The sequence below is a fragment of the Mustela lutreola genome, chromosome 12, assembly GCF_030435805.1.
Source record: "Mustela lutreola isolate mMusLut2 chromosome 12, mMusLut2.pri, whole genome shotgun sequence".
Classification (NCBI taxonomy): Eukaryota; Metazoa; Chordata; class Mammalia; order Carnivora; family Mustelidae; genus Mustela; species Mustela lutreola.
The window spans coordinates 36687032-36698700 of NC_081301.1; the positions used below are offsets into that span (position 1 = coordinate 36687032).

Genomic DNA, 11669 nt, shown 5'->3' on the forward strand with positions numbered 1-11669 from the left:
GACACTGCCCCAATTAGGGATGAGCAGAAGAGGGCTCACCATGCCAGGTGGGTGAAGGACTGGATGCTAGAGAAGGGACCAAAATAGCCTCTTCACAGATTTTGAGCAAAAGGATTTTTTTGGCTGTGAGACTGCTGTCCACCAGGGTAAGATTCTCAAGGAAATTCAAAAGTTCAAGGTTGGAGAAATATGACAATAACTACAGATACCAATCAGGTAACATAAATGCATAAATAAATGGGCAGAGAATAGACTTGGGCCCCAGGAATCAATTAGAAAACAACTAGCTTGCTTAAAGTTATCAAAAATCCAAGTTTTTTTTTTTTAAGATTTTATTTATTTATTTGACAGAGAGAGATCACAAGTAGGCAGAGAGGCAGGCAGAAAGAAAGGAAGGGAAGCAGGCCCCCTGCTGAGCAGAGAGCCCGATGCGGGACTCGATCCCAGGACTCTGAGATCATGACCTGAGCCAAAGGCAGCGACTTAACCCACTGAGCCACCCAAGCGCCCCATCAAAAATCCAAGTTTTAAAAAAATAACAAACAAAACTAAAAACCCTCCTGCAGGCAAATAGCATAGATACAGAGTAGAGAAGTAGATTTAACCATGATTACCAACTAGTTTATGACCTTAAGTCAGAAGTGGCCACTAAACCCTCTCTGGAGGTAGTCATATCCATGAGCAGACAGAATTCTAGAACATGGTAAAAACAGCTCTAGAAAACTAACTTTTAAGAGCTCAGTAAGTGAATCTCATTACTGTATCTCCGTGGAAGGCAGTGTTTATATCTCTTTCCACCTATCTGTAAGCTTGAGGCCACACAGACCAGGAGGTATTCCTCCCTGCTTCCCACAATGTCTTTTAAAGATGTCACCTTGCCCTTTTCCTCCTATTAAGCCACGGTCCCCTTGATACACTTCTGATTCCCCATCACCCAAAGCCTGTAATATCAAAGCTCTCCATTCTCAAGCCATAACCAGAATCTGCCCTCCCTAAGCTCAGAGTGCTTCACAGATATATTTCTAGTACAGGTAGGGGAGTTAATGGAGATTCCTCTGTCTAAGCCACTCTTCCTAAAAAGGTTCCCTGTGTCCCTAAACATTGTTTTCTGGGGACAGGTCACCAGATAGTTATAAAGGAGAGAGCCAAGACATCAGGCCGATATAGAGTGGGCTGAGTAAAGATCAAGTGGAGGCAAAGACACTGCCTATGAGTAGACACCTTTAGTCCCAGGCTCTGTAGCCCTTACAGACAACTGAACACTATCTACAGATTAAGTCACCATATAAGCTTCCCTAAGACACATAAAAGTCTTTGACACTACACCTGCCTTGTGAAACAGTAGGGCTTTGTGATGCAGTCTGGTGACCTGGTTCCATCATCTATGAGGCGGAGATGACAAGGTATAGCACTGGAAGTCATTAGGCACCAGGACACTGAATGTCTAGATATAGGAGTGGTTGGTCTCCTCATGCTAATGAGGTTTAGACCATGTTGAGCCATAATGTGGTTCTGTGGGATTTCAAGTATCCCTTATATACCTATGGCTTCATCTTCATTATTCTTCTAATTATCTGGCAAGTAACAAGGAGTTACTGTGGATTGAGGTTGGAACCTAAAAGGATCTGCTGCCAGGTAGAGAAATATTATGACCATGATTAAACTAATTATACTTTAGATAAGAAGCTTTTAAGATCTCAGAGTCTCTCCTTTTATCACTCCCCCTAATTTTTATATCATGCATTCAGTAACTCTTATATGTTACTTCTCAGAGACTAGAAATCATTCTTTTCCAGGCCACGCTACAGTGTATACTAGTTGAAAAATAAAGAACCTTTCAATCTGGTTTGGGTTGGGATCTAGATGAAATGGAATCTACATCCTGGATCTCTGACTACCTCCCAATAAGTCCAATTTTTCTGGCTGGTGGTTTCTATAGACATTTGTTAACAGAAAATCTTTGGCTATTACACCTACACACCCTTTAATCTGTTCTACTTTTTCTCTTGCTTCATCATAAACTTCATGCATAACTTCTCCTGGAAAATAAATGAGAGGTATTGAGTATGGGAAAGCCTTAAAATAAATAAAAAACAAGCAGATAAGGGAAACTTTAAGGTAAAAAGAAATGGGTATGGAAAGAAAAGTTAGGGAAGTAAATAAAATATAGACACATAGAAAGGGATTAGGAAATGTGTATTAGCTTTGTCATGTTTTAAACATGAAAAAAAAATGGTGTCCCAGCTTCATACTTTAACATTTTGTCTTTAAGCGTCACCGAAGAGTCAAGATAAGAGATGCAGCAACAAGAGGTAAGATCTCCATCTCTGTTCTGACTCCCCTCACTATGGACAATATTCCCCTAACTCCTGTCCTTCTATGACCCCTGAAACAAGTAGACAGGTACTCTAACCATTGAAGGCTCCTATTGCCCCAGCTGACAAATTCTCCCAGAAGACTTTCTTGGGTGGGAAATCAGAGCCTAGGAATGTCCCAAAATTCTCTACCTTACACCTGCCCCTGGGAATGAAGAATGAGGAAGTAGGACAGAAGCCTTTTTTTTTTTTTTTTTTTTTTTTTTTTTATAGTTTTACCACCCTGTGGAAGTCACCTCATGTCTCAGTCCATGATCCAGGAAATGGGAGTCTCATGATCCTGCCTCACTCACAGTGTGGTTGTGATGATCAAGTGAAATTGGGTCCAGGACAGCATGTTGCAATGGATTAAGTTGTACACAGACATGCCTTAGAGCATTGACTCTTGGGGTTTTCAACCTCCTCTTACTCAAGGCCTCCAGCTTCCTACAGGATATCCCTGCATCCTCTCATTTCTTGTAACACTGTTGTGTTTTTTCAGCTAGGAGATTTTGCCAGGAAGAAGCTGAGAAACCATGGGAGCTGCTCTCTGTCATGAAAAGGTGATCCCTTCTTTGTGGTCTCCAAACTCTCAGCCTGGCCTGTGATGATTTCTCTGCTTGGCCTGGGGCAGGGAGGAGAAGAGGGATAATGTCTGGGAGGGAGTCAGACACAGTGTATGGTGAAGACTGGTTGAGAGGGTTGCCAGGGCAGAGGGGATCAGGTGTCTCAGGTAGGAGGAGTCTCCCAGTTCTGCTCTGGCTAGGTTCACAGTGGTCCTGAAATTCAGGATTTCACTACTATGTGATTCACTGAAGATGCTACATGAGTTTGCACTCAGCCACAGACAAGTTATCCAGTCAAGAGAATAGGCAAATGCCTGCACAAATAAATGACCATGCCATATTCCCTTTACAGTTACAGCTATTCAAGGGCAGACCCCTGGGAACCTACTGATATTGTTTTGTCTTCAGGGAGGCCAACTCCTGGGACAGCCCTCAGAAACGAGCCTGTCATCCTCTTAAAAGCTCCAGGAATGGGACTGGCTCTCAAGAGATGCTATGTATAGGATATAGGACACTCCATAATCCCCAGAATGTGGAGTTCCCACAAAGACCTCATTTTCCACAGTTTAGGAATATGAATGCCAGACTATGGCCTTCTTAATCCCAGATGAGTCTGACTCTCCGTTCTCCCTGGTAATGTTCCTGGTGATGCCCCATCAGCTAACCATTGGCTGCCCACTTCTGCCTTGTTCCTTTTTCCTGGTTCAGCTTCTCAACATAGATCAACAGAGAATGTACCCCACCTCCTAGTCTCTCGTGGCCCTGCATTTCCATGGATTGTCTGAGACCTTGCCCAACAAGCTCCAGACCCTCAGCCCAGCCCAGCCAACATAACTTAACTATAGCATTTTCCTAGGAGGAAAAGAGGGGTGGATAAATACCCTGGGGGTATAGGCCCAAAGGCTCCCAGGACTAGGTGTGGGTGGACCAAATCTCCAGGCCACGCTCAAAGAGGCACGTGTTGGGGTGCCTGGGTGGCTCAGTCGGTTAAGCGTTCCACTCTTGATGTCAGCTTGGGTCTTAATCTCAGGGTTCTGAGTTTGAGCCCTGCTCTGGGCTCCATGCTATGTAAGGAGACTATTTAAAAAAGCAAACAAGCCAAACAAACAAACAAAGAGGCCGGTGTCACTCCATCCATAACTGTTGTCCTCTTCCCTCCCAGCCAGGGCTGGCTTCCTCAGGAGGGAAGTGTGAGGCGGGTCCTGTGTGCAGATACCTGCTGCGAAATCTGCAATGCCATGGCTCTGGAAATTCAGCAGCTGTTGGTGGGTGAGAACACCCTGATCTCTCCCCCTTCATCGGGACCATTGCAGGATTCCTCTTGCCTAGAGATTGTGTCTATGCCTACTGTGTCTTTTGACCAGAGTCTGCAGCAACACTCCTTACACTCCAAAGCACTTGCACTTCGATCTACAACCCCCCCAGTGTTGCAATTAGTGGATCAGAAATCCTTAACACAGTCGATTGTCCCGTCAGCTGGTACAGTCAAGATCCATGATTGCTGGACTGAACATCTCCAGCTGGGGCAGGGATTTCAAATACAGGAGGTGCCCACGGACCCAGAGACTTTATGTTGTTCAAGACTTGAGGAGCCCAGAGTTCTAGTGAACCGGCAGGAGATGGTGCAGAGTAGCCCCACCCTTGACTGTGGAAATCAAAGGCTACAGCCCTTGAATTCCCAGGTCTCTCTGCAGACCCTGAACGGAGAAATCACTACCCTGACACACCCTATGGCCTTGCATGTGGTTACTGTCCTCCCTGCCCACCTGCCATTCCTCAGTCCTGAAGTACTGAGACTTCTTGAGGTACATGTGAAAAAATGGATGCATTTCCAGAGGTGGGGGCTACCCAGACGTGTGGAGGAGTCCCTGAGGCAGCTTATGCCAAATCCGCCATTGTGTTACCAACCTGTAAACAACCAACCAGTTTCTTTCATCCAGAAGAACAATTCTAAGTTCCCTATTGAAAAATTGGGGACCTATTCCTACCAGACCTGGGGTTCATGTATGGCCAGCCAGCCTACCCAGGCCTTCTGGGTTTCTGAATGGTCCATTATGGATCCAGAGCAAAGACACCACCACCAGCAAATCCCAAACAATATGGCTGTGGCCTTGCACTCTCCAGGCCTTGAAGACTCAAGTGGTCTCTATGCACTTCCTGGGTACCAGGATCATGACTCAGTGGGCCATCTGCAGCAGAAATACAGCCAGCTATTCTGTGGACTCCCTTCCCTGCACAGTGAATCATTGGTTAACACCTTCCTAGGCTCTCAAAGTTTCTATATGAATGGGAGCATGTCCAAGCATCCCTTAAAGGATCCTTTTCTTTTCAAGGAACTCTCTATTCTCCCTCTGTTACCTAAAACTCCACCCCAGTCAACCACACCCTCCTCCCCATCCTCCCCAAATTGGGTCATTCCATCTGACTACCAACAACCTCAAATAAGTGTCCCATTTCTGACCCTGGCCGAGTGTGATGCCTTGGAGTGGCACCTGCTGCAGAGGCAGCTCCAGCTTCAGTGGGGCTTACCAGCTGTTTTCCAGAGACCTCAGCACACCCAGAACCCCGTGCAATATAGGCCATGTGGCAAAGCCCAGTCTCCTGAGGCAGTGAAAACTTCCTGGCCAGTGAAGCCCATCACAGTCTTCACTAGGGAATTAGTCTTCTTCCCAGAGCATGCCCGGAGGCTGCTAGAATTCCACCTCCAGCGTCAGTTAATTCACCATCGCTGGGGCCTGCCCCAAAAGATCCAGGAATCCATCCAGTTACTTCTGTCCCCCACTGATCAGTCAACTCTGTCCTGGAGCAGCACAGCCCTAGCCAACATGCATGATCCCCAACCTACAGCCATAGAAGTCACTGAGGACGATGACCCATTCTCACCCATCACAGACCCAGTGTCAATCCCCATGCCACACTTGTTTGAGCAGGCCAAGGCAATATTGCAGAGCCACATCAACTCCAAATGTGGGCAGATTCAGCAGGGCAAGGTCCCTGCTCGTGTATATAGCTCTTGGCAGTGCATAATTCCTGGGGGCCTGCAAGAGGCTCCCTTCACTTGCATCCCAGAAAACAAGCCCTTGGAGCTACAGGCAGCAACTGACCCTGCCCTACAGCAGAAAGCTATGCCCTGGATACCAATGGCCCTTGACCAACAGCAACAGGCCTCACCAGATGCTGTCCCTGAACACCCTAAGCTGCCCCAAGCCCTGTCCGAGGGAGCCATTGAGAAACTGGAGACAACATTGCGGCACAAGTACCTGGCCTTCTTGTCAGGGCTGCCAGCTCTTTATTATGTGGCTCTCTCTAGGGCCATGGCACCGGCAATCTCTACCCAAGCTGTAATCACAGGAATGGTGCCTGGACCTGGTGAATTCCCAACTGAAACTCTTACTCAGATGATCTCATCTGAAGAGCAGTCTCTGAGTCCTGGGCCAAGCTTTCAAGATGCCAATGAGACTTGTGCAGACATTGAAGATGAGCTCCAGGTTGAAGAGCGGGTGGAAGAAATGATCAAGATGGTGAATTTAGAAAGCCAGGCAGAGGCCTCTGGGCCCTATACACTCAAGAAACCCATCTTAGCCAAACTAAATTTCCATCTAAGAAAGAAGATCCTAGAGATACAACTTGGAATTCCCATAAAGGCTAGGCTGTCCAGAGAACAAACTGTAGCAAACTCAGACAACACATCCACACAGGATTCTCTAGAGAGTCTAGAGAACCTAGGAGAAACATTGCTCCAGGATCTCCCCATCCCACCAGACACTCCTCGTGTCCCAGATCCAGAATGGCTCCACCTTAAAGAACAGCTGGCCCTTGAGTTAAAGGCAGTGCAGCAGAACCAGAAGCAACCTAGTTTAAGAGAAGTATCTCATGGTTCTGCCCACTGGGCCTCTAAGATATCACAACCCAGTGGGGACATGATAGAGGCCCAGGTGCTTTGTGTTCAGTTGGAGGCCAGTGTGAACAGCCCCAGCCTGGAGGAGCCCTGGAGTCCTGAGTCCCAAAGCCCTGGCCACAGCAAGGACTCAGCCCATGTCCCCATGCTGGCAGAAAAGAGAGAGGACCCAGGGAAACCCAAATTGGCAGGGGACCATGGAGAAGGGGATGCAGGGCTTGCACACTCCTCCACAAGAGACATAAGCCACCCTGATGAAGCACAGACGCCAAAAGGGATGCTTCTGAACAGGACACCTCACAGCCCCTGGCGACGGAGCCGTAGCTTTCATCTTGATGCTCCCTGTGAACACAGTACCCGACATCACCCTCAGATTAAGCTTCCAGAGCCACCTCCAGGAATCCCTGGGGTGAAGGTACCTGAGAAGAATGACCCGCACAGCAGTCAAACCAAGCTTAATGTATTCCTCAAACCAGCAAGGATTCCTAAGAATGCCCAGCCTGTGGTGCCCCAGGCATCACAGGGCCAGCTTTTCCTGGGCCAACTCGTTCAGGGTAAGCCTTTGCAGGGCCAAACTTTGAAAGGTCAGGTTTTGCAGGGACAGGTGATGCCAGTCCACACTCACAAGAGGCCCAGCCTTCCAGAATCAGGCTTGAGAAGTAAGATGAAATCCTTTCTTCACTGTTTTAACTCCAAGGCAAAAAGCAAAGTGCATGAGGAATCCATGTCCTCTACAGCTGGGAAAGGGGCCAACACCAGAAAAGAAAATGCAGAAAAGGGCCTGGCTCCAGCCAAAAGTTCCATGGGGCAAACCAAGACAGAGAGGACAAGAGGGAACTCCAAGGCCCAATCTTCCCCCACTGAGAAGCAGGAGGGCCTGGCCTTCTTGGATGGTCCCCATTCCCCTGACAGTAAGCTCCGGCACCGCTCCCGCTCTCACCAGCTCCATTCTGCCTCAGTCCTGGGCCACCCCCGCCACTGCCCTCGGCACTGTCCTCGAGTGGCTTGTGCTACACAACCAGGGAATGTACCCTAGATCTTACCTCCCACCTCAGAGAGAAACGTTGGTCTGCTCAAGAAGACCCAACACAATCAAAAGTCATTGTAGGCTCTCATCTGTGTCCCTTGAAGAAGATTGCTACTGTCATTTTCATTTATGGTGCAGGTGGGGCAGAGTGCCACCCAAAATACACTCTATGTCTCTAAGCAAAGCACTGTCTGTCTCCTCCTTCTCTCCACTGTGGTGTGTTAAGGGAAGGCATGAGGGGAGGCTGAAGTGTCCTTTCCATATAGAGAAGGAACTTTAATCCACTCTTAAGCTGGGTCAGCTTTCCACACAACTCCTCCCGGCCCACCCTGGACTATGGATAAAGGGGCTTAGGCAGAGAAGGAAGGTAAGGTAAATAAAGGTCAGGCTTGAATTCTATAATGGCTTCCCACTGGTGTCTTTAGCCCCAGAGGAGCAATGTGGACTTGAGGATAGTAGTGATGAGGAGGATTGGCCACGAATCCCACAGGCAGAATCACTCATGATTTCCATAGAGGCCCACAGTCTGCGGGGGAGGTTTTTAGAGGAGTGCCATAGTGCTCCAACCTTGAGGAGGTATGTTGTGTTTATCAAAAACATGTAGCTAACATGACAGGATGTCAAAAGCAAATGATAGAAATCTCCCCCTCCTCTGCTCCCTGTTGGTTATTGGCAAGACCTTTCTGGAGAGCTCATCTGGAAAGCTGCTGTAACTCTCTTGCCTATATCCTGCCCACTGCCTTCCAGCTGCATGGACTCTTGGAATGAAGATCAGAGTAGGTCATGAAAAGGGACATTTCCCCCACTTCCAAGGGCAGGCAGGGAGAGAATCAGGGAGGGGGAGCATGTAGATGGGAGATCAGAGTACCTGGGACAGAGGCTGACTGACCAGGGTATGATAAGGAAGCAAAGCTAATTTACTTTGCACTCAAAAGAGCCTGGAGCCAGGAAGGCAACCCAAGATTCAAGTGTTTTGGGGGGAAGTAGGTGAGTAAATCTGAGCTTCAATCTATTTGGTTTTTTTTTTTTTTTTTTTTTTTTTTTATTTATTTATTTGACAGAGAGAAATCACAAGTAGACGGAGAGGCAGGCAGAGAGAGAGAGAGGGAAGCAGGCTCCCTGCCGAGCAGAGAGCCCGATGCGGGACTCGATCCCAGGAGCCTGAGATCATGACCTGAGCCGAAGGCAGCGGCTTAACCCACTGAGCCACCCAGGTGCCCCAATCTATTTGTTTTTAGTGTGATTAAGAGTGACTGGCTAAGTGTTGAAGCTTCTGGGAAAGAACCATAAACACGAGTGGTTTTCCAAACACATCCAGTCTTGTGCTTGTGCTATGAGTTATTTGTATACCACCTACAACTGCGACCCTTCTCTATTTTCCTTCTTTCCACCAGTCTTGCCTTCCTGAAAATACACACATAAGTGTATTATGTTCATTTTTATATGTTCATGCATGTTGTATGGTATTGAAATCAGCTGTATCCTCTCCCAGGATCTGCCTGGTATCTTTCCCTCAGAGGATGACTCTTCTCTCCCCAGCCAAATTAGTCTGCCCACTCCCGCCTTTGATGCCTGTCATCTTTCCCCATTTCTTATATCCCCCTATATTTCAGAAAACACCAGAACCATTCACTTTGACTCTCAAAACAAACAAAACAGAAACAAACAAAAAAACTTTTAGGCTTTTGTAGTGTGCTGTTCCATTAAAAGTCACGGAAAATGGACAGGGATCCAGAATTTAATGCCACACATGAGGCTCCAAAGCAGATAAGCTGCTCAGAACTGAACAGGGACTGTGGTCCTTTCAATTTTTCTGAAATGTGCAATAATTGGCTATTTCATAGTAATATCTGTTTCTCATTAATGGAAAGATGACATGAAGTTCTCTGAAACCCCTGGAATGTAATGGAGAAACCATCTCAGGCAAGCTGAGATCTGACCATATCTTGTCTATACAGTCCCTCACAAACTAAATGAAGTCCCTCATACAGACCTGTTTTATGAGGACTCTCCAAGAGCTTGGCATACTAAGGCAATATTAGAACTCTTTCCCACTTCCACTTCAGTCAACCTACTCTCCCACCTTCACCCCCAGCACCACTAGCAGCCTCTGTAGCCCTGGCCACAAAGTGAATCTCTTAACGGTGGCCATCAGACTCATATATTCTCTGACCTCCCAAGGAGGTGTGATTGTATCTGTCCTACCTTTCCCCATTAACTGGGTTGGGGCAGGCATGGTGTCCTTGGAAGGAAGACTGGAATCTGGCCCTTAAGGAGGCTACAGCGAAACAGCATACCTGAAAGTTGTGCTTATTCCACTCAATATAAGGTTAAGTATGAATAAAAGATTTGGGTCACCATGAGAGGCCTGGGTGGCTCAGTGGGTTAAGCATCTGCCTTTGGCTCAGGTCATGATCCCAGGGTCCCAAGATCCAGCCTCACATTGAGCCCCGCATCACATCGCATCTGGCTCTCTGCTCAGCAGGGAGCCTGCTTCCCTTCCTCTCTCTGCCTGCCTGTCTGCCTACTTGTGACTCTTGTCAGGCAAATAAAATCTTAAAAAAAAAAAAAGGTTTAGGTCACCTTCAGAAGGAGACTTCTGACTAAAATGACCAGAGAATGACTTCAGAGAAAGATGACAAGCATGAATAAAGGGCAGCAAAACTACAACACAAGAAAAACATTACAAAATCCTTGAGCATGTTTTTACAATTTTCACGCCAAATGTGTGACCCTTGGACAGGATGCAGATTTTAAGGTCAAAGTCACAAGAATGGAATGTGAAAAAAATCAGAGTTAGAATCCTAACTCTGACATTTGGCAAGTTTCTGAGTCCCAATTCCTTTATCTGGAAAGGGGGACAACTGTACATCCATATCCCAAACCTCAATTACTGCTAATATACTGGTGATTCCCAAAGTCACTTTGTTGTTCTAGTCTTTCCTCTGAGCTCCAACTATATAGCCAGTCAATAGATAGGAAGAAGCTCCATCTTGCTCCAAACACAATGCAGATTGATTCAAAGTTTCTAAACATCATCTACCCCACCAAACTGCTTTCTAATGTCATGGAATGGTATCACTATACATCCACTTTATTTGCTTGGACCATACATCAAGTCAGTCACTGGGTTCTAATTTTGATATCTTTGACATCTCTCAGATTTGCCTCTGCTTTGAGTTCAGTTTCACATCCTTTCTTTCCTAAAAAAAATTACAGTAGTATCTCATATGTCCCAGGGCTTATAATAGGGGCTGGCATATGGTAATACCTTAATAGACTTGACTCTAAAGTCTGGTCTGAGGAAGCAGATAAATTATTACATCAATGTGATAAGTACTATGGTCTATGAGCTCCTGCCACAGGAGTAAGTACTCAACTGATGAGAACCTTAGGGTAACATAAAAGGTTCACAATAAAAATGACCTTGAGAGGTATCTTGCATTTGACAATTAAAATATTTGTGTACTTAATATGTGCCAGGAACTATGCCAGACAAAATAATCACCAAGACACAGGCCTTGCCTTCAAGGAGATCATTACTCTATGGGGTAGTCTCGTGCCTCCGAACTGTCTAATCAACATATACAGAAGTGCCTGGGTAGCTCAGTTGGTTAAGCATATGCTTTTGACTCAGTTCATGATCCCAGGGTCCAGGGATCGAGTCCCACATTAGGCTCCCTGCTCAGTAAGGAGCCTGCTTCTCCCTTTCCTCCTGCAGTTCCCCCTACTTGTGCTGTCTGTCAAATAAACAAGTCTTAATAAAAATTAAAAATTAAAAAATAAGCACAAAAACATGATGGTCCTCAGAGAGAGATGACTGA

The 11669-nt window shown here is 46.5% G+C and overlaps 1 protein-coding gene across 1 annotated transcript; it reads left to right on the forward strand.

Moving 5' to 3' along the window:
- The first annotated feature begins 1381 nt into the window (after nt 1–1381).
- SPATA31F1 (SPATA31 subfamily F member 1) lies at nt 1382–8037 on the forward strand. The gene is made up of 4 exons (XM_059142702.1): nt 1382–1635; nt 2273–2312; nt 2857–2917; nt 4083–8037. Exons 1-4 carry the CDS (start codon nt 1492–1494, stop codon nt 7852–7854), a joined length of 4017 nt encoding a protein of 1338 aa, XP_058998685.1. The 5' UTR covers nt 1382–1491; the 3' UTR covers nt 7855–8037.
- Nucleotides 8038–11669: the final 3632 nt, after the last annotated feature.